This window comes from Alligator mississippiensis, chromosome 3 (genome assembly GCF_030867095.1).
Source record: "Alligator mississippiensis isolate rAllMis1 chromosome 3, rAllMis1, whole genome shotgun sequence".
Lineage (NCBI taxonomy): Eukaryota > Metazoa > Chordata > Crocodylia > Alligatoridae > Alligator > Alligator mississippiensis.
In genome coordinates, this window is record NC_081826.1 from 288,393,509 (window position 1) to 288,417,272 (window position 23,764).

At 42.3% G+C, this 23,764-nt stretch overlaps 1 protein-coding gene across 1 annotated transcript in view; it reads left to right on the forward strand.

The window, feature by feature from the left end:
* Window positions 1–23,764, forward strand: part of CFAP53 (cilia and flagella associated protein 53) — a 33,942-nt gene that overhangs the window by 3,348 nt on the left and 6,830 nt on the right. Inside the window, exons 2-4 of the mRNA XM_014594144.3 lie at window positions 718–947; window positions 3,184–3,357; window positions 16,094–16,397. Of these exons, the coding sequence (XP_014449630.2) occupies window positions 718–947; window positions 3,184–3,357; window positions 16,094–16,397 (708 nt within the window). The remainder of the gene's footprint in view (window positions 1–717; window positions 948–3,183; window positions 3,358–16,093; window positions 16,398–23,764) is intronic.

Sequence of the window (23,764 nt, forward strand, 5' to 3'; positions counted from 1 at the left end):
GGATCACTGTCATTGTTGGTCATCCCCCATCCAGTGTAGGATTCTCACTGGTGATATCAGTATACCTACACCCACATGCCATTGTTTGCCCCATAAAGCAGCTCGTTCTTCCTACTGTGGTGTCCTGTTACTGAGAAGCATAGTCTATAATCTTTTCACATAACATTGGACTTCTTATTCCTGCATTTTCTTGCATGCAATGTGCCCCAGAATAAGATATCTACCTTGCTGCTGAAAGGCAAAAAGAAGGAAAAAAAATCACCTTGCTTCTGCGGCAGGAGCCTCTGTGGAGGGCAGAAAAAATGTCCAGAACCAGCAGCTAGTGAGCCCTGTATTCAGCACTGAAGCCCTACACCCCCCTCCCCGCTTCCACAGCAGAGAAACTGCTATTACCACATTTCTTTGCTATTATCCTGTGTACACCCCAGTGTCAGCAGCTGAATTTTATGTGGCGGGGGTGAAAGGTACATGTTGTGCATAAGAAAATATGGTAATATCTATTCAGTACCTGGTTGTCAACTAGTCAGACCTATTGATTATGTAAAATGGGCAAATAACAGCTGTTTACTGGGGACAACAAATGACAAAACAGGGACAGGAGTGATTAATATTGAGGGTTCCAAGGGGGAACACTGAGTGGAGATCAGCTAGGCAGGATTGCTGCTAAGTGAAAAGATGGTTTTATTTCCATCTTTACAAACATTTCTTCTTTTGCAGAGAGCCAAGGGCCCTAAATCAAATAAAGCCGAAAGTTTCCTGTTGGCATGCAGACGTAAAGAAGAGGAACGTCTTAAATACTTGGAGTTTGCAAAGCTCCACAGCAAGGGATGTGAGATCAGTCAGTGGGAGAAACACAATGAATGCAAAAGGCTACACAGTACTGTACGGAAGAAGGTTGCTGAGACGATGCAAGAGTACCTGGCAGGGACTGAGGATAGGAGAGAGAGGTAAAAAATGAAATAGAAACAAAAATGAAACATATTTCAAGTTCTTCTTGTTCTCATTTCCATGTTTAAAAGCACACAAAATAGATTTCAAATAAAATTGATGTGTATACTAAATAAATCTTTTACACTATGTCTGTAATGGTGATTGTAGTGTTACTTGACAGAACTCTTGTCTGTGTGTGGGCATGGCCACGTATGTAGTAACCCAGTCTTCATCAGTGACTCTACTGCTAAAGAGTAGCTGCCCTTGACTGTCAGTTAATTAGTAGACTGCATAGTTATAGTGCCAAACACTAGAGCGAAATGTGGTCACTCATGCAGAACTAGTACCTTGCATATGTATTTGAGGTCATACCTGAGTAAGTATAATGTATAATGACTAAAATAGTATCAAGCACTTCTTACTAGCTGTATTGGCTTTCCAGGGCTACGGGAGTGAACTGCATTCTCGTTTATGCATCAAGAACATTGTTAAAAATTCCTGTTACAAGGCCAGATTGTTCAGGACCATTAATTTAACTTTTAGATTCCAAGAGCAGATTGCAGGGAAAACAGTTGGAAAAAAATATTTTCCCTGGTGAGAATAGAGAATAAGAAAATTTAGTCCAGAAATATTTTAGATACAATAAATTATGACAACTTTTTTACAGTGTAGAATTCCTTAGTGTAGTCAAATGGTTTCATTCTTTAGTTATATATATATATGTATTTTTCATTTTAAATTAATTCCACGGTGTGTTGGACTGATGGCTCAGAGTAGTGTCTGCCCATAGGTTAAGAACTGTGGAATTAGTAATAGTGTACAGTTCCTTTCATTGCTGTTCCATCAGGATTGAACCCTGACTTGTAAAGGACCACGTGTGAGAAGGAAATGTAAATTCCAACACTGGTAATCTTTGGCCTTAAGGCAAAGACTACACAGATTACTGTCTAGACATCTCATTTAAAAGATAGTTAATATTTGAAAAGCTAAGTAATATTATAGATATCTGCCTCCTTACTGTTTCCCTTATGAGGTAAATAAATGGTGCTATCTTCATTTTATAAAAAAGGGCAAGTGGTTTGCCCAAGATCAGTGAGAGTGTCCCTGTAGGAACCAGAATTAAAAACAGTGATTTCCTGATTCCAGGTTCTCTCATGACTTTTGGGCCATGTGATTACAAGTTGCTAACGTGAGATACTTAGCATAAAAACTGTTGTATCAGGAAAAGCAACTTAACAGGGGGTTGTATAAACATCTCGGGGCAAGCCAGCCCCTTTCTTACTTATTTACCCTGTATTGCTCCTTCTGTTGGTATCCGTTTTACATATAAATTAAACTAGTATGCAATAATTTATGCTTGCACGTATCTACAGAGGTGTAACTAACACAATGATCTATAACTCTTCTATAGTATATCATACTTGGATCTTAATATCATGCACAATCAGATCCTTTTCAAATACTGTAGTGTCTAAAACCAAAAATAAAATCATAAATTAATTCCAAGCCTAGTGATCTAATTGGATCTCAAAGATTTGATTTATTATCCCCATCTTAAAAAGTGCATAGCATAGCACAATTACATTATTTTTTAGAGCAGTGGTGCTGGCAACAATGCACAGGGCTGCATTCTCAGACAATTTCAGAAGTTTGATGGTATTGACCACATTTCCTATCACTGCATGAGTGGACTGTAAATCAACCCCACCACCTAGTGCAGAACAGAGCTTTTGAATAAAAGTTAGCCTAAAAAGCTATTGCTAAGTTAACATTGTTCACATGGTTATTTTCTATTAGATTAGCATCATATTTAAAATGATTATTAATGTATGCAAAACCAATTAAGGGGAAGGTTGCTTTGTTTAGTTGGCGGGGTTTGGGGTTTGTTCTGTTTTTTTGGAATTTTTTTGTATGTGGCTCAGTTGGAAATTAATTATTCAGATTTTTGGCAAGATTTCTCTCTCTCATGTGAATGTTTAATAATGCTATTTTTCTTGTTTGTAAACTCATACATGGATAAGTCTCCATGGAGACAAAGTACCACTTTGCTAGTGTGCTAAAATCATGTGTCACCAGGTAGGTAAGAGAATAGTAACCAGGGTAGTTAATTGTCTTGCAAACACTATCAGAACACGGTTCTGTTGGACAAGAGCCACTAAAAATTTCCTAGATCTGATTTCACTTGTAATAAGGTAACTGAATTCAGTGGAGAGCATTGTGCTGGCTTTTGTTGAAATATTTTCTTCATTTTAGACTTCGTGAACTTTTGGAAGCAGAGGAAAATAGCTATTTTTCAGAGTTGGAGTCATTGGAAGAAACTGTTCTTGAAAGACAAGCAAAAATGAGAGAGAGAGTAAAACTATTGAGAGAGAAGCGAGAAGAAGAAAGGCAAAAATTGGTTGCTGAAAAACGAGAGCAGCAGTTCAGGTAACTCAGTGAAAATATCTTATCAAACTGACTATAGGAGTGAAATAGAAAAAAGTGATTTTCCAACCAAATAGTGTGACAGGAACGGAGATGGTAAATTCAGCATTTTAACTAAATTGAAGAGCAGTTGTATTTTAACATGGTTTGTGACACGTTTATCCAAAATTTTTCAGAGTTGATGGTCAACCTGGCTAAATACCAGGAATTGAAGGTCCTCCCCTAACTTGAATACAACAGAGCAGATCGCAGTCCCTCTCACTTCTAAAAAGAAGTATAGCCTCTGAGGATCACAGGTTCTAGCTTGCAGTGCTCCTCCAGATTAAAGTAGGTCCTAGGAAATAATGTTTTATAGTTTCTGTGAACTGGGCACTTCATTCAACATGAATACAGCAAGCAGCGCATGTTGTGTTGACCTCGAATGTTCAAGGACTATGAAAAGTTTCTTTCAGTGCATAACTATGAAAAATGACTATCCCAGCACTTTTCCCCTTCAGTCATTTATATAGTCCCTCAATTTGCTGTAAAGCTGTGTTTTTGTTTTATGCACTTTAAAGTGTAGACACCCCAGGAGAAGTGGAAGCTGACTAAAAAAAGAGTTTGTGAAGGCTCAGCTGAATCTGTACCTATCTGAGTTCCAATGAGAAAACTGCCTGATATTCTAAGCCAAATCATGGATGATGAGCCATGCAGCTGCCTTGGTAGTCAGTGAGAAATCTATGGCTGCCTATACACATGGTAGTGGGGAGTGGCATTTTAATTAATAGTTTCCAGACAGCTGATCTAATTAAAATGGCTCACTGTTATGTGTATTAAGCTCCTGCATGTTTCAAATTGGAGATGGGGTGCTCTTTCTAAAGCTCATTCAATGAGGCTTAGATAAAGTACCCCTGTGGCTGTTTTGAAATGTGTGGGGACTTAATACACATGATGGTGCAGTGATGCTGGAGCGTTCTAATTAGAATGTGAACAAGCACATCTCTAGGCACTCTAGATGTTTATCACCCTGAGGACTTGGCACAGGAATTCTGACTAGTTTACAGAAACTACAGAACACTATTTCCTAAGATCTGTTTAAATCTGATTAATGCAGCTTTTCAAGATCTTTGGTTTTCTGAGGAAGAGGGTTGTTTCCAGGGAACAGCTCCCCCTGAAACTTCCAGCTGTGTTAGGGGAATCTTACCACCTGCTTTCTAACATATGGAAGCTGGAGAGGACATTTAAGGCTAGAGTTGTACCTTCTGCCCAGACTCTAAGTACCCAGTCTGCACAAACAAATGAACCCTGGGTTTTTGCATGCTGGAATAGTGTCCATGCAAAGTAGCCATGTGCAAATTCAGAAGCTGACTTGAAACCATGGCCTTCAGAATTTGCACTACATACCTTTTTCTCCTTTTGATCCTGTTAAAATTGACAGGTATCTTTTTGAAAAGCTTAAGGCCAATTTCCAGCCTGGCTGTAGTTTCTGTATGCACTCATTTTCACACGCCAGTTAAGCAATTGCATGCTGAACTATCCAGATTTCTGTGGATGTATTAGAAGTAAGTTTTTGGAAAGCTCTTGAAAATGAGGCATATAAAGTTGGCATGCATTTACTTTGCAGGTCTAGTAAATTTGAATAACACCAAGATCATCAGAAATAGACTAGTTTCTGCATAATGGAATGTCAGATTGCATGAATCCAAATGGAAATAAAAGAATAAATTCTGTCCATAAATTACAGTTCTAGCAACCTCATGTAATTTTGCGATGTGTGATCAGAGAAACTGTCATTCCCATAAATTGTTCCTTTCCCTCTTGAAAAAGAAAATAAATTTGTTAGTGGGAGAGAGACTTTTCACTGCATTTTGAACATTTCTTATTGATTCATTTGTAAAATATACTGGAAAATGGGCTTTGAGCACTTCTCACTGTACCAAGCAGTTCTTGCTTCACTGCTTGACTGTTCATTAGGTCACTTTCTTCCAGGGAATGTTTACAGTGACAATTTGTGTTAATAGAAGGCTGTCTGACTGGTGGCCTGAGGACTGCATGCAGCCTGTGAGGTGTTAAATTGTGGCCCCCAGTGCTACTTCAAATCTTAACTGGAGTATGGAGACTGACGACCAGTGAAACTGTTCCAGTCACAACTCAAAAGCTGTATTAGGATATGCAATAATAAAGACTTATTTGTATTAATGAAGACAATGCTTACATAGCCTTGAATTCAAGGGGAGAACAGGCCCACTGGTCAGGCTTCCCTTGAGGAAACTCGAGAGGTGGCACACAGATCAGCAGCAGATTTTGATTTTGTGGAGTTCTCTAAATTTCCCTCCAGCCTGTGCCCAAAATTTAGAGATGGCTGGTTTCAATATTCTAATAAATGATCTCTGATTGGGTTTGTTTAAATGTCTTTGAAACTTTTGGAACTGATTGACCCGGATTTCCTTTGGACTTGGAAGGTGTTTATTAGTTTGGATTTATATTCTTGGGAAAGTAAAAGGGAGGGTTTCTCATCTCCTTTACTTCCATATTGGGGAATGCTGTTAAACACTGGCCCGTTTCTTCTTTACCTTAGTTTATGGTCTTCTCTGACAAGGTTGTTTTATTTTTACAAATTATTTAAGGAATTTAACAAAGGTATATCTATTATAGCAAAATATCATCTAATATATTAGGTTACATCAATCCCATCTTAAAATTTTAAAATAAAGCTATGATATAGTGTATTTGGATTATTTAATTTATGAACTACATTTATAATGTTTCTTTTCAGGCCTTGTGCTTTGTTTAATTGTGTTTAGCTAGACATATGGATGGCTTCATTTACTCTGTTGACCAAGCTAGTCGTCATATGTACAAAAGTCTGCGTTATAGTCGCTCAGAAACAGGCTTTGGGCCCTGCTGCTTAACCACATTTCTGCAGTTTGGCCTAGGCCTTTTGAAAATGGCCTAGCCTGGCAACAGCGCACAACACAGAGTGTTTTTGTATTTGGACAGTGCATGCTTTGGACAGTGCAGGCTTAACTTCATCATTGCTGCATAGGTCAAGCTCAGGTTGGGTCATGACATTGCATGCTACCCAGGACTAGACTTGGCAGAATTTGATTGTTATTTTTTACTAATTTTGGATAATACTGATTTCTGTTTTTAAGCATTTATTTTGATTTTTATTGATTTAAAATTTTCAGGATTGTGCTATATTAGGGGTATGGTGGTGCACATACACGCACACAGCAGATGCTGGGGAAATTGCTGTGCTGCTGGGCTGTCAACCTGCTGCCTGGCTCCCAGGCGGAGTGCCACCATGCTCAGTGCTTGCTTTCCTTTGTCCTGTGGCGGTTACTGTCCCCTGATTATTAACGATGGGAATTTTTTTCAGCGGTCTGTGAGTGTGAAGTGAAATCACCATGCATTGATGTTTACAAATAAAAATTGAATCCTGCCAAGCTTACCCATGGCTTATGTTGCACAGGCCTACGATGCACGTGTGGCCTACACCAGGCTCCTACTCATCTCCCCTTGATGCTCTGGTGAAAGCATCTGCCAGAGTCCCCACACCTCTGGGAAGCCTGGAGGGGTGGTGAGAGGGTGCAGTGTAGCACAGCCCACAGTGCTGGGGCAGGTCCATGGCGCAGGGCACCAGAGTGGCATGGTACAGTGGTGTAACCCACAGCTGGGAAAGGGAAGGTGAGATGGGATATGTGGTACAGTGGGGGCACACGTGGTGCAGCAGATGGGGAGCATGCAATGAAGTGGGGAGGGAATGCACAGCATACACTCCAGAGGCCTGTGGCCCCTGCTAGTGCAGCCTGTCAGTCATGCAGCCCCCAGCCTCTTAGAGGTTGGACAGCTCTGTGCTAGGTCATGGTCATTGTCACTGGAGAGAAGAAGCCATCTTGGGCTCAGATATTTAAAAGTTTTGAAGATGTAGGACAAGGATGTCATACTATAGTGGGGGCCAACCTCTCTCCCACCCTCTTGTTCCTTTATGCAATCTCATGACAACATTGAAAAATCATGAACTCAAATACAAATTACTAACACATAGGAACAGCCAGTTTAATTTCTATTATGTGTCAATGAAAGCATTTTATCCTACCTGTCCTGATGTCAATGTGAGATTAGATGAAGGGCATCTAACTACATTTAAACCTGGGAAAAATAGGAAGAGGGAAATAATTTGAACAAGCTGACCTTCCAATAACACCCTCACTTTAACTTTGGGAGGTTAATATATACAGTTCAGAGAATGATGTTAGTCTCTTCTGGGTTTTGGTTTTTTTGGGTTTTTTTTAATAAAATACTATTTTACAACTCTTTTAAACAAATCACTGGCACCTCTGATATGTATCATTCTGTCTTTCCTTGGATGTATCCTGTTTCTCTTTGTATTGGATGTATTACAAAATAATATTTTTTTCCAAACTGCCTGGCTATTGGTTTCAGCTTTAGGAAATGTTCCTTATTGATATCTTTAAAGAAAATTACAATGCCTTAAAATTTTACTCAAAACATATTATCTCTCCCCCCCCACTCCCCTAATTTTTTGATAAAATCAGAAACATCCTTATAGAGAAGGCTTTTATTACAAAAAATCTGTCTCAGAGCCATAAAATGGGTAAACAAATGTGGGGGAAATAAATGTGGCTTCTGTCTTTTGGAAATTACTGTATACAGTCTGCAATTTTAATGTTAAGAAGCTTAGGAAAGCAAAGTGAGGAAGTAAAACAGCCATCTGGGGGAGCAGATGTTTATAGGTTGCTGTAAAAGCTGCTTTGAAGGAATTATTTTGATGGAATCAAGCAATTACAGAGTTATTTTCTATTAAAATTCTAACCATGGAAGATTTTTATTTATTTAACTCTTCCTTGCCCCTGAGAGTTCAGTTAAATTCAGGTTCCTTGAAAATTATGAAAAAAAACCTGTCATTAATCCCTTCACTGTTGAAAGGATCTAGAACTACTTGTATTGATGTAATATAGATATTTTTCATCCTAATTTTCAGATCTCAAGAACTGAACACTTCTTTTGAATACTGTAGAAATATTACATTTTTCCATAAATATTATTTAATCTCTGATCGTTACTAAATTCTAATGAAAAAATGAAATACAGTTTCTTAATATAACTAAAATCTAAGACAGAATTAACATTTTCTCCATACAAAAAAATCATAGTGAAATACATAATTTTAGCAGTTTTCTTATTCTTTTCTATCTTCAGAGCATTTTATAGAGCAACACCATGAGAGGGGGGAAATATTATCATCCTTAAAAAAAAAAAAAAAAAAAGAGAAAATGAACTTCACTGAGATTAGGTGTTCACCCCTTTTGAAAGGCAGACTACAGATGAATTTGTCCTCAAATAACAGTTTACAGCTCACCTCCCCTGTTTCTGGCTCACCAGCCTTTATTCCCACCACTCAATAATACTTTCCTTGAATGTGATTTTTATCATCACCACTGGTGTAAATTCCTGCTTCATACAGGGAGGAGAAATGATTATATCACTCATTCAGTTTCTGCGGTACCTGCTCCTTCACCGCTTCGTTTCCTCACTTTTAATTCCTGAAGACTCCAGCGAGGGTTGGTTCTTCATTAAGAGGATAACAGCAGTTAAGTGGAGAGGAACTGGCCATTGATTAGGATACAGCTGTACTTTATTACTGCAGAAGCCTATAACCTAGAAACTTGCTGCTGCTGAAAGGGAACTTGCCTTGTTGTTTGGTTTTGTTCTGCAAGTGAACTGATTGAAGGATTCTTCTGCAAACCTGACAAATTAGAAGTGGATTCTTTAACATCCATGGAGCTGCACCCACTTTATTTTAAAGCTGTAGGGCCTAGGGCACCTGGTTATGGCCTGGGACCCATTGTATTAGGTCAATGATTATCAACCAGGGTGGATGGTGCTGGGGTGACTTGAAATTCCTTTCAAGGGTGGCATGGGGTGCCACACAGTGTTAGCTCTGTTACTTGCGCAAATATGATCCTCAAGATAAACAGAGATTTCCAATAGGAATCTATGGTGTTAAAAACATTCTGCCTTGGTGCGGTCTTTCTACAGTCTTTGTGCAACAAAAGAATTGCTCTATTATTTTTCTGTAGTGAAAATGATTGAAAACTAAGTGCTGGCATTTTCTGAGGGTGTCTGGAGTCTAAAACAGTTGAGAACCACTGTACTAGGTACTTCACAGACACCGTGTACAAAGGTGTACTTTTCCCAAGAATTTACAATAGGACAAAATGTGAATGGATACAGGAAGGATGGAGGTGTACAAAGTAACAGTGAGGCAGCAGTGGTTAGTGTGATAGTCAGGGATCCTGGTTTTCCCTGTGTAAAAATTGCAAAAATTGTAAATTTTCTGATTAAAAACCCCCAAATCCATGATTAAAATGAAACACCATTATATATCTAGGTATCAATTGAACACAATGTTTTATTGATCTATTTACAATTTTAATGCAATTTGGAAGCCTACCAGAGCCTCAATCACTAATAAAATAAATTCCAAGTACCTATATATTTTGATATTTGATTTTGGATTTTTTTATAATGGAAATTAGAGTTCCACCTGCCCTCTTAGCTCACCAGGACATGGGGCCACTCCCCACCCACAGCACTGCTGGTGTCCCTCACTCCCCACCCACAGTCCTCTCAGCCCTGCTGGAGAGGGCCCCCAGCTGCCATGGCTATGGGGCCAGGGACCCGGGTCTGCAGCTGCCTGCCTCCCCCCCTGGAGCAGTGCCAGAGCCCCAGCTGCTACCTGTGGGAGGCAGCGGCTGCTCTGATGGAGCAGAGCGTGGAGCCTGGCTCCCCCTCTTTCACAGGCAACACAGCCGGAGTAGAGCCTGTCAGGGGGAGGGGGCAGATCTGGACTGCCTGCTGTGGATTCGGGGCTCCCCACACTGCTGCCCTCCCCCCAGGGCCTCCATGGCCCAGCAGGTGGGACCAGTTGCAGCAGTGCAGAGCGGGGCCGGGTGGGGAAGCTCCTTGCCACTGCAAGGCCTGGGCTGCCTTGGTGAAGTGCCCAGTGCCTCTGTGGCAACAGTAGGGGTGGTGGCATGGAGTTGTACTCCTCCAGCCTCAGCCCTGCCCACCTCCCTCCCTCCCTGTGGAGGCCTCAACCCCTTCCCCACTGCCAGACTTACCTGTGGGAGCTGCTCTCCAGGCTGCCTGGTGGCTGTGTGCATGTGTAAGCGTGCACATGCACATCGCACCCCCTGCCTGCCTGGCCTTCTCTTGCTCCCCCAGCCCCTTGCAGGCTGGAACTCTGCCAGCCTGCAGAGAGCTCTTTGCAAAAGTGGAAAATTCCTGTGTTTCTCCATTAAAATTAAAAATCCACATTTTTCTTGATTAAAAAGGAAAATCTGCATTTTTTTCATGTTTTCCCATGGGAAATGGAAAACCCGGATCCCTGATGATGATCAAATTCTCAGTATAACAACAGCCTAACCACCTTGTAGGTGTCACAGCAAAGAACAGCTTTTAAGGAGAGAAATGAAGGAGGACATTACATTTTGTCATTCCCTTGTTTCCACTGATGATTGAGAGAGTCCTTTCCCTCATAACATCATTTCCCAAAGGTGTGGTAAAGACTTAAGTGTGTAAAACCCAATATTTTAATTTGAAAAGGAGATTTGATTTAAGATCAAAGATCTGTATATTATACCAGCCATTCCAGTGTTTGTTGCTGCAATCAAAAATGTAATTCCCCTAAATTGATATATAAGAGGTCACGTGCAACTCTTGGGACCTGTAAATAAGCCCAAAATTTGCATCTTGCTCAGTCTCCTGTCACCTGTGACAACCAACACTGGGCTCACTGCAGAACAAAAGGATTGTGAAAATTAAAATGTTGCGAGGCATATTAACCCATCTGTCCCACAAGCTGGAAAGCTCCTGCACACAGCAGCAAATCTGAAACACCCACACAAACTGCATTGGTTAAGATAGCCCCTTTTGCAGTGTTGGAAAGCTTGTCTGTCTGTTTGAGCCTGTTCAAGCACTTAAACTACTTCTAGGTGTTTGTACTGCCCTGTTCCTAAAAGTCCTGCTACTGCAAGTCCTAGATTCTTATGCATTTTATGTATCAGATGTGATACTGAGAACATAGTCACTTCCAAGTTCTGTAATGTTCAAAGTCTGCATGAAAGATTTTCAGTTTTGTTGGCATACATCAGAGGCTGATCAGCCATTTCTAATAGATGCCTCGCCATTCTTTTTAGGTTGTTCTCCCACTCTGACCTTCAAAGTTTGTTCAGTGCTGCTGTTCCCTGCATCTGTCCCTGTTGAATTAATTGCCAACCTTTAATTAGGATTGATTTTTTTAAACTCCCTTCTCTCATCAAATCCACTTTGTCCTACCACTGTTACTCAAAATGCTGTCGCTGAGACATTTTGGGTAAAGAAAAAAGTCTGCTATCTAAAGCTCTGATCCTTGGAAGCAATTCTAGTCATTCTCTTGTGTGATGGCCTCCATCATGCTAATACCTCAAGAATTAAACTGAGGCCCACTAGAACAAAAACCTCGAGTAGCTGCAGAATGAATAGTTGAATACTGTAGTCAAGGCTATGTAGCTGGGAGCTGTAGCAACTCAAATTCTCTATTGACTGGTGTGAAGGGGCACTTGTGTGCAGGTCCAAACTGGAATTAATGAAACTAGGAGACTGTGGTGTCAACACCTACACAGTCAGATGGGTCACTAGTTGGCTGGAGGGCTGCACCCCAAGAGTGGTGGTGGACGGGTCTTATTCGACCTGGAGGGATGTGGGCAGTGGGGTCCCTCAGGGCTCAGTCCTTGGACCCGCACTGTTCAACATCTTCATAAGCAACTTGGATGGGAGGGGGTAAAAAACACCCTGTTCAAATTCGCAGATGATACTAAGATGTGGGGAGAAGTGGGCATGCTAGAAGGGAGGAATAGGCTGCAATCGGACCTGGACAGGTTACAGGGGTGGGCGGGTGAGAACAGGATGGGTTTCAACAGTGACAAGTGCAAGATGCTGCACCTGGGGAGGAAGAATCAGCAGCATACCTACAGGCTGGGGAACTCCATTCTCGTCAGTGCAGAAGCAGAAGAGGATCTTGGAGTCATTATTGATGCCAAAATGAACATGGGCTGACAGTGTGGGGACGCGGTCAGGAAGGCCAACCACACCTTGTCATGCATCCACAGATGCATCTCGAGCAGGTCCAAGGAGGTGATCCTCCCCCTCCATATGACACTGGTCAGGCCGCAGTTGGAGTACTGTGTCCAGTTCTGGGTGCCGCACTTCAGGAGGGATGTGGACAGCATGGAGAAGGTCCAGAGGAGGGCCACCCGCATAATTAGGGGGCAGCAGGGCAGGCCCTACGAGCACAGGCTACGGGACCTGAACCTGTTCAGCCTCCACAAGAGAAGGCTGAGAAGGGATCTAGTGGCCGTTTACAAACTAGTCAGAGGGGACCAGCAGGGAATGGGGGAGTCCCTGTTCCCCCGAGCACTACCAGGAGTGACAAGAAATAACGGTTGCAAGCTGGCAGAGGGTAGATTCAGGCTAGATATCAGGAGGCGCTACTTCACTGTCAGGGTGGCTAGGATCTGGAACCAACTTCCAAGAGAAGTGGTGCTGGCTTCTACCCTGGGGGCCTTTAAGAGGAGGCTAGATGAACACCTTGCTGAGATCGTTTGACCCCAGTACTTTTTCCTGCCATGGCAGGGGGTCGGACTTGATGATCTGCTCAGGTGCCTTCTGACCCTACCTACTATGAAACTATAATGAGACTTTGAGGAGGAGTTGGTATATGTGAATCCCTTTGTAGGACTGGAGCCAGGTGTTTTTTATGTTGGATTTGTATCTGTTTTAGATCATAATCATAGAACACAAAAAATTATGGTTGGAAGGGACCTCAGGAGGTCATCTAGTTCCACCCCCTGCTCAAAGAAGGACCATTCCCAACTATATCATGCCAGCCAAAACTTTGTTTAGCCTGGTTTTAAAAACCTCCAAGAAAGGAGAGTCCACCACCTCTCTGGGTAACCTGTTCCAGTGCTTTACTACACTCTTAGTGAGAGAGTTTTTCCTAATTCCTAACCTGTACTTCCCTTGCTGCAACTTGAGCCCTTTGCTCCTTGTTCTGTCATCTGCCACCACTGAGAACAGTTCAGCTCCATCCTCTTTGGAAACACCCTTCAAGGATTTGAAGGCTGCTATTAAATCCCCTTTCAGTCTTCTCTTTTCCAGACTAAATTAAGCCAGTTCCCTCAGCCTGTCCTCAGAAGTTATGTCCCCCAACCCACTAACCATTTTCCTTATCCCCCACTGGAGTCTCCAGTTTCTTCACAATTTTAGGGCGGAGGCAATATCTTTCTTCTTATCTTGTGCAGTGTTATGCACACTGTTATTGCTCAACACATAAACAGAGAAGGGAAATGGTTTGTTATGGACAGGTCAAAATTAGTGATCATGGAACATGAAAAACAAGTATTCAAGTCTGTTACCTTTTAACTTTTTTTATAGAAATAAGAAAAAGTCCTAAGTAATGAGATTTTCCAGTACTGTTTACATTACTACAGTTATGAAAATTAAATAGCTCTTTTTACTTTTGTAAGTGTGATGCTGTGAGAGCTGCTTGATGAATATTTAATAATTTTGCTATACAAAAATGAACAAAATAAATGGACATTGTAAAAGTAAAAATGATTCCACATTATACAAATAACTGGCACTTAGTTGTCACACAGTGGCTTGTGAAATACAATAAATGGTTTATTTTTATCACTACAATGAATTCTTAAGTAGCACTGCAGTTGTTCATTAAAGATGGTTATCTCTGAGCATTAAATAATGTTGGTAGTTTTTAGGTCATTTTTAGGTCATAGCGTGCCTACATGCTCATCAGAATAATAATTTTTCATGCTGATAAATATTCACTTTTATCTGTTGTTCTAATATTTTACATTATAAAACTCTACATCCTGTTTATATTATTGTTCAGACTAAATTTAGTTTGATAGCATACATTGATATTAATAATGTTTCACTTGCAAAAATGAAAGCACAAGGGTCTTGTAAATATTCAATCATTGCTCTCAAAGTGAAGGTAACTTCATTTTTTATATAAGTCAATGGCTCTGACTAAAGAAAGCTAACAATGTTATCTCATTGCTTGTTTTGTGGAATGATCCTTAATAGCTAGCTAAAATCTGCAAGTGGTATGAACTGACCCGCAAAACGTCTTTAATATATTTCACGAAATGTTACTAAAATTCTGGTGGGTTCCTGTTCAGCTGTGTAACAACGATTTCAAGCTACTGCTAAGCAGTTTCTAAATGAGAGTGAACTTAAGAATTATTAGGAAATGCTAATTCACATATCAAGTCAAGTCAGTCTCGAGGCTGCTGTGACCATTGAGGCACCTTAGATGCTGTGCATCATTGGTGATTTTTGGGCAAAGTGACCTGGCGGCGCCTATCTCCTCTCCAGATCTGGATGGCCATAGGTTCACAGGGAGCTCACCTGCCCTTTGACAGTTCTTGCTTTTAGTCCTGCTGGGTGTCCATACACCCTCCTCACTCAGCTAGCCCAGGTGGGGGGCACCTGTGTAATCACTGGCAGCCTGGCTATTGAACAGGCTGTACTGATTTACATGTACTAGACAGCCGACCAAGAGAGGCCTGGCCTGACAGGGAATCCAAATATACATAATATATAAAATATTGGACTAAATATCTCTGTTTTTCAGCTGGAGAGTAAAGTCCTGCCACAGCACCCTTTGCAGTCAATATCAAAATTCTCATTGATTTTAGTGGATCAGGATCAGGCCCTTAGGGCTGGACCCGTTATTCTCATAGGTGTGTTAACAGGAGTTAGGTGGTATTTACTAAGTGCCTGAGTTACTAAAACCAATCCAGATAGACCCTTTTCCAGCAGCTGCAAAACTATTGAAATTCCTACAAGAATTCAGTGCCTCCATCTTGGTTTGAAAAGATCCCTACAACTGAGACTTCTCTGCACATGTGCTGAAGTGATCCACCTCGGTTTCAGCTAAATTCTGTTATGATCCACATCTGAGCTGGGAGCTGCTTAAACTCCACTCCATTCCTTAGGTATCACTATAGCCTCCTAATGTCTGGCTGACCCTGACAGCAGCATTAATTTCAGTGTAAAATGTAGCTCTGACAGTGGCTTTCATTCTTAAACACTGGCGATAGGGCCCACCATTTGTGTAATAGAGTGCTGGTAACTTAAGAAATGGGAGGCCTGGGTTCTAAATCCAGTTCATCATGATGAACGCAAACCCACTTTTCCCATTTCCCAGGGGAGTGCCACTAGGCTATAGAATTGAAGATAGGCCACCAAGCAGCCAAGAGTGCAGAAAATGTGAGAACAAGCAAGGCAGAGCCTGACCGTGTGGTTTAGAGATGACAGCACTCTCTGAAGAGGGAAAGCTAGTGTTATGGTCCCTGCTGTGATAGTTGCTTCTGTTTTCTAACCAACATCTACCTAAAGTAAAGTGTCTATACCCCTGGGTTAAGATGTCTAACTTATGAGTGTAAAGGACCTAGATGGAAGAGCCAACAAAAATGATTTGATATGGCCTTGGGTGACTTCCACAGGTCCTACAGAGAATTAGTATCTGAGCCAGGTTTCAAAATCAGTGATTCCTGAGTTCCAGTCCAGTGTTTAGATCACAAGAACATGGCCCTCTGTGCAGAACAAGTCACCCAACTGGCTTGCCTGTTTCTTATGACTTTTATTTTTATGTACCTGTCAGAGAACAATGTGAGGAGTTTCGTTTACACTGGAGTCAAAGGCATCAGAAGGAGGTGTGTGCAGACCGGCTGGCCCAGCTAGCACTTAAGGAGGAGTTGAAAAACCAAGAGAAGAAGGAGGAACAGATGTTTGCAGATCTCTGGGAAGAGGACAGGTTGGCCAAGGAAAAACGAGAGGCAGTAGATATCCAGAAACAAGCTGAACAGAATCAAGAAAGGCTGAATGTGCTTAATGCCCAAGTATCTGTTCTGAATGCTCAGAAGGAGGAGGCTAAGCGACTGAAAGAAGAGGAGGCACAATTACTGGTAACTGTCTTCATTGTCAATGCAGGGCTACTTGAAAGGTTTTCACAATTAAATATTCACCTTCCACAAATACTGTATTTTCTCTCATACAACAAGTCTTGGAATATAATACAATACACATCTTGATTTTGAAAGGCAGAATAAGGAAAAAAAATTCCAGAGTTATGGCTGCACAAAACAGGGGCAGAACCTAATCTTCAATTCACTCACCCTCCCTTTTCTGTTTAACTAAAGCTGAAGCCCTGGCTGCTGCTGAAGACTGGTCTCCATGAGTAGATCTATGGTTTTGAACAAAGCTAAAGTATCCCCAAAGGAGAGAGACCAGGAGCATCTAGTAGACAGCAAAATGGCCTTAAGAGAGGTTAGCTTGATTAGTTGAACATCAAGGCCATTAAAAAGGAGAGACAATTATTAACACCTCTAGAGTAAAGAACAATGAGCCATTAGGTCAAATTATTCTTCCAGATGCCTGAACAGTAATATAATAGCTGCTGCACTGTGGAGCTGGAATGAAAGCAGGGTGCTTCTAAATTGGTTAGAAAATCAGCTTCCCCATTTAATACACATAACTTAATTTTGGTGGGCTAATTTTAGGGGCTAAGATGAATGTTGTAAATGAGAAAACACAGTATTTAAATTACTTTGCACCTTACTTGCATCTTCACCGATTCCCATTCCCCACTAGATATACTCCAAATGCTAGCCTGCTTTCCAAACATAGCAAATATATTTTTGTTTACAGAAAGGCAACTATCATTTGAAACTTCTTACAGTATCAGGGTTTTAAAAAATGGAAACCTTGTGGATCTTTGCAGGGAAATTGAAAAGTTCTTAATTTTTAGAAAAGTTTGTAGAAGTTTCAGCAGTTTCCCCAAACTTCAGGACCCTCTGGAATGTCTGCAACTTTGTCTGTTCCTACTTTTAATGCCCAGGACTGGATTTCACACCACAGTTCATAAGTCATATCTACAAAATAAGTGAACATGGGTACAAGGAAAAAAGCGGGCACACACAACAAACTGGTGCACACAAAATGGGTACTTGATTGAACAAATTTACTTGGCTGTATTTTGTGGTCAGCAATATGGGCACTGCTGTCATGTGTTACCAATGTCGTTGTCCCAGCCCACCCAGATGAAAACTGCTTCTGCAGTGATTCCTCCAGAACAGAATTAGTATAAAATACAAGGCTTTCCTGAAAGTCAGTTGCCTTGGGCTCTGTCAGGAGAGAGCAAGTTCCAGGAATGGTTAAGCTCTGAAGAAGTCTCTGTCTCAATCTCTGGAGTGTAGCTTCTGCATTGAAAACACATGATAATCCCTTTGCAGTGAAAGATGGCATGTGGCAGATGGCAACATTAAATATCTCAATGCTGTGTCTGAAACCTCCCTCTACTGATTACAAGAACATTTGGGTCAGGCAAGCAATGGACAGCAAAGTATGTCCATGTAACCTTGTCTGGTTAAAAATCTGTGTGAGGGTTAGTAGAAGAGCACAGATTTTTTCAACTTGTTCTCTGTACACACAGGTATCCTGGTGTTTATTGGCTTGAAGATAATTTTGCTGCTTATATGAAATGATTCCTTTCACTTTCAAAAATGCATATGTTGTATTCGTGAGAAACAGATACCATGGTGGATTTCCACTAGCTGTCACAGTGGAAGCGAGTGTTTGAGTGGAGGGAAATAGTTCCATCTTTGCTGTGTTAGACCCTGTCCATGCTGCAGCACTAATGCAGGATGGCTGTACTTGCAGTAGAAATGGCACTTAGGCACTGTGCTGCCTCAACTTCTACATGCTGCAGAGCTGTGGTATACAAAAAACGGTTCCATACTGTTGCTGTGATATGCTACAGCCTCTTACGAGGGATCTGTTGCACTGTAAGGATTATTCAACATAGATGGAAATCTGTTCTTGTCGTAGCTGCTGCTGCTGCTCAGTTTTTTGTCATTCATAGGCATCAAGTGAGATCAGGATTAGGAAATCAGATGAGAGCCAAAAGTGATATGAAATACAACATAGTAGCTGTTCCAACATTGTTACCAGTGTGTTGCTCTGCCCAGTATCACTGGTCTCTTTTGGTAGGCCAGAGATGTATGCAAACAGTGTATAGTCTTTGGACACCTGAGACAGTGTAGTCAAATTTAATTCACCTGAAATACCTGCGTGGGGGATCCCAAAGGGAGAGTGCTGCGCATTGGCATGCCACTGGGATCCATCAGTTGGGGTGATTGGTGCAGCTTTGGCTGCTCTTGCCCAAAGGTAACAAGCGTTGTTGTTTTTGAGCTCAGGCATTCAGATGAGTTTGGCAGAAAAGCCTGGACAGATCTTTTACTTGCTGGTTTGGGAGTGATGGAAATAAGCCTGGCTCTTGGCATTGCCATCAGGCTTTGGAGAATGTTATTACCAGATACCTATTTCCTAATGCACTCCTTATGCACCTGTCCGGCCCTTGATACTTATTCCCTTTCTCTCATTTATTTTGTCAAATAATTTTTCTGGCATCCTGCATATCCTGTTGTGGTCAGAGTCAGTGGTTCCTTCTGGTCTTATCAGCTATATGTCTGTGCATTTTGCATTTTTTTCTCTAGGTTTTCTGAGTTAGAGGGTTGTTCCCTGTGAATGCTACTCCCTGCAGCTGAGAACTCAGCTGCTGTTTTCCACTGATTGCTAACACATGATTCTATCATTTCATTTTTCACCCTCCTCAAAATACGGTACTGCTTTGGGATGGCAAGTTGATCAATTGAGTGGTCAAATAATGTCAGTTGACTGGTCAGTTGACCACCTATTGTTTGACCACAGTCAAAAATTGTCAAATATTTCATGAAGCCAAGAATGCCCTTGGGGAGATGGTTGCTTACCTTTTCTAGTACCATATTTCACAGTGCATAAGTCGAGGTTTGACGCCAAATTTTTAACTCTTAAAATTCAACCTCAACTTGTACACTATATCACTGTCCCCTATACACTGGATCTACAAAATTCCTAACTTTTTGGATCAGAAAAACAAGGTTGACTTATGCACTGCATTGACCGATATGCCATGAAATGTGGTACATCATAGAAGGGCAGAAGTAAAGGCTCCTTGCCCAACACAGTCCTGCAAGAGTCAGGATACAGATACACACACTCGCGCTCCATTTAGGAGCATTCAATCCTTGCCCTGCTCTTTTCTTCTGAGCTTTTTCAACCTCTTTTCCGTTCTCTGCATTAAGCTACCCGTGGCTGCAGGAGCCACTCTGTGCTGAGGGAAAAGCCAAACCAGCAGCATAGAAAAGCTTCTATTGGCTGTCTGCTGTCACTGCAGGCACCTCCAAATGCAAGCAGAAAGATGCTTGAAGAGTTGGCCTCCTGCCCGCCTACTACTTACCATATCTACCACCTACCATAGCTGCATTTCAAAAACTGACTTTGGTCTCTTGTAGTTGCTTTGTGTGTTTTATTTCTGTTTAATTTCTTTTTCTTATTTTGTAAATTTTGGGCTGACCCTGGGGATTTGGGATAAAAGCCAAGCAAAAGAAGGATGATATTCAAGATAGGGATGTGAATGGTTAAACATTTAAATGCTTAACTGTTCACATATTGATAATTGGTAATATCTTACTGGTTATCATTTAGGGTAGGGAAGTTGGGGAAGGAAGTGGTGCAGTGCCCCCGAAGATGGCAGGGCAGGCAGGAGGGAGGGGAAGAGGGCACTAGTACCTGGTACAGCAGGGGAGCCTTGAGAGGCCCAATCCTTCTTGTGCAGAGCAGCTCCGGCCCCTTCCCTGCTATGCTCCCTGAGATGTGTGTGCACCAGCTGCCAGTGAGCTGGGCTGGGGCTGCACAGACCCTGGTGCAGCCACTTGCAGCCCCGGCCTCCAGGCAGCCATCCACTGGTGGCTGCAGCAGGCAAGAGGCTTTCCCCAGCCCAGTGCTACCGCTGGTGGACAGCTGCCCCGGGATCGGGACTGGCTGCAGGCAGCAGCAGTGAGCTCTGCCATAGCTCCATAAAGCCACAGGCAACAGCAGGTGAGGGGCTTTCCCAGCTTGCTGTTGCCACCCAGAGAACAAGGGAGTACAAGCAGGGGCTGGTCCCTGGAAGATAGGTCTTATCGGTTAATGAACTTAACCAATAACATTAGGGGAATTTAAACTGGTACTTAGTTAATCAGTATTTGCATCCCTAATTCAAGACTGAATGGTTCATATTATACTTAACTGACACTGATAATTATACAAAGTCATTACTTTTTTTATAAATGACTTGTACTGTTTTACAATAACAGTTAACTAACTTTTTTTGTAATTGGTATGTCTAACCTACTGAGGATTAAAATCTCTCTCTCTCTCTCCCCCTCTCCACTGTTTTAATAAAATAATACTTAAAATATTTGACTGTTATTTGACAATTTTGACCGGTCAGTTGCCCAAGATATTTTTGACTGGTCAAATACCCAACCCTAGTACTGCAAACATAAAAATACATACTCATGTCATGTTTTCAGTATTGAGTGTATAGTTATGTTTTAGGTCTTCCAGATGAATTTCCTTTAGCAGGAGAATTTGAGATATGTTGAAGCTTCTTAGTGCGTCTCAGACTGGACAACCAAAATGGGAATCAATGGGAAATCACTGGTTATTTTTGCATTGGTCATTTTTTATCTGCATTGTTTTCTTTCTCCTTTCTAAATATTAGTGCTTTGCTGGTGAAGGTGATAGGGACCACAGTGTTGATGGTTCTAGTCACATAAGAACTGTACAAGTTCTCATACACGTCTCTGCCATTGCCCTTCAGTCCTGCCTTGCAATAAGTTTGTTAAGGTCTGTTTCTCCCCACATTCACAGTGTCTCTTCACAACAACTGTGCAAACACTGGATCAAACTTCACCCTTAGATACACTCATGCAAGTCACTTCAAGTCAGCAGATATTTTAATACCTGTGCAGATTGTCAGTTTGCCATCACTCGCCACCATTCTTTCCTCCTGCTTTACTGGTCAGCATCGTGGTTACTTATGGAGTGGCCCAAATATTATGTAGCGTTCAGATGCAAAGAATCTGTCCCCACCCTGGAGTGTATAGTGTCAACAGTAACTTTGAAACACAACTGAGGCTTGGGACTGGTTTATATCCAGCATGGTATCTATAAGGGTCAGTCACAAAGTAATTCCTTCCCGGGTTTTTTTTCCGTAGGCAAATATTATTGGAGATATATTTAAGTTGGACAAAAACATTGTACGTATTGCTAAACACACAGAAACTGCTATTTTTCAGCACAGTTTCCTTCTCTGTCACTGGTTCATTGCCACAGTAAACATGGGCATATATCCTGACATCGTAAAAGTCCTTGTCCTTGTTGCACAGTTGCGGTCGCACAAGCTTGCGTCACTTGGCCATTGTCCTAAAAGGGTTGTCTTTACAATCTGTCCTTTGTCCTCCTGGCTGTATGTAAGATGAGGCAGAACAGTGGCAGGTAAAATACAGTTTGTGGGCTGGATGCAGCCCGCCAAAGGATTCTATCTGGCCCATGGCGAGTCTCTTGGCCCCCAACAGCCTATGCGCAGGGGGCACCCCAGGCCATGGTGCGTGCAGCCCGTTTTGCCATCCCCATGCACACGGCAAGGTGGGGGTGGTGTGGCAGCCAGACTCCACTGCCCGGCTGCCCCCACAGCCGGTGGCTCCTTCCAGCTGCTCATGCTAGTGTCTTCGCTCCCAGCGGACCTGGCCCTACTGCCTGGGCACCCCAGCCCATCTGCCCCACACACACTGCCAGGGACATCAGAGGGAGCAGGTGGTCAGGCAGGGTTTCTGTGGGTGTCCTGGGACCCGCATGGTCAGGGCACACTTGGCCAGGTGGATGGGATGGGGCTGCAGATGGGCAGGGAGCTGTGTGCAGGAGCAGGACAGGCAGGCAGGGCTGGAATCGTGGGGTGTTGACAGTGCAAGGCCAGGGCCAGGGCAGAGCCACAATTCGCTCCCAGCAGCATCCAGGAGTGGGATGAGCAGGAGGGGCTGGGGCCAGGGCTGAGGCTGGGATCATGATTGTGGGGGGTGTTGACAGCATGGGGTCAGAGCTGGGACACAGCTGCGATTTGCTCCCTGCATGTAGGGAGCCACTTTCTGCATGTTGGGAGCATGTCAGGAGCCGCTCCCCACATATTGGGAGTCACAGCTTGACCCCAGACCTACACTGTCATTGCCCTGCGATTCTGGCCCTGGCCCCAACCACCTGCCCATCCTGTTCCTGGCCACTGCTCCCTGCCCACATGTAGCCCCATCCCTTCTGCCTGGCCAAGCCCACCCTACCTGCAGGGGTCCCAGGCTGGTCTCCATGGAGAACCTGCCTGCCTGCTCCATCCGGTGCCCCTGGTGGTAGGTGCAGGATGGATGGGCTCAGGTCAGATAGGATCAATTGCCTCCCTCCATCTTATCCAGTCAGCACTCCTCTCCTCCCTCCCCCTCTGCCCTGCAACAGCTCACTAAAATTCCTAAAGCCAAAACAATTGTCCACCCCGATGTAATCTGTATTTACTGTCTCTGGGTGTTAAGTGAATTTATAATCTATTTCAAATGCCTGCAGTACCTACAGGAATTGTTACTTAGGCTGTCACTTAGTCTTGGTTTTTCATGTGTGAGTTTGGTTATATGCCTAGGTAGGAATACAGTCTGGTTTCATTGTCTGTCTTTTGAAATCCCAGAGTTTTACTATCTACACATCTGCTCTCTGAGAATTAAGGCAGATCATCCCAAATGCCTTATTCTTAAATAGTTCCAACTGGCAGTTGCACATGCCAAACCAGGAGTGATATGTGCAGATGGGCATGGGAGATATGCTATTACTTTTTGAACAACTCCTGTGGAACTGCTGCAGTCTCTAGTGAAGATGCTCTGGTTGTACTTGGATGTAACAGAAAGTAAGCTTGGCTCCATTTTTTGCAGTGGCTATAGTTAATATTTACTGCACAAAAATCCTTTTCTGTAAAAATTTGAAAGTCTTTGGATGCAGGTCTTAAGCTGCTGCTCACATTTGCACAAAACAGATGAATGTATCTCTGTCATAAATACTGAGAGAGCCAGTTACTCCAGCATCTTGGCACTGAAGTGCATGTCATAATTAAAGAGAAAAACCTGGGATTCTATTAAAAAATGTACTGCAGTGTTCATGTTTTGATAATTGTAAAAATGATGCTATTAACTCTGGAATCCTTTAATGTCAGCAAGCAAAGTCTTCAGTACTTATCTTCCCTCTTATATTTTCCAATTAAACTAATCTCAGTTAGAGGTGCACCATTACATTGGTCCCATATTGGATCGGCACCGATATAAGGAAAATTGATAGCATCAGCAATCAGCTTTTTTAGGCCGATGTGGCTGATAATGTTGCC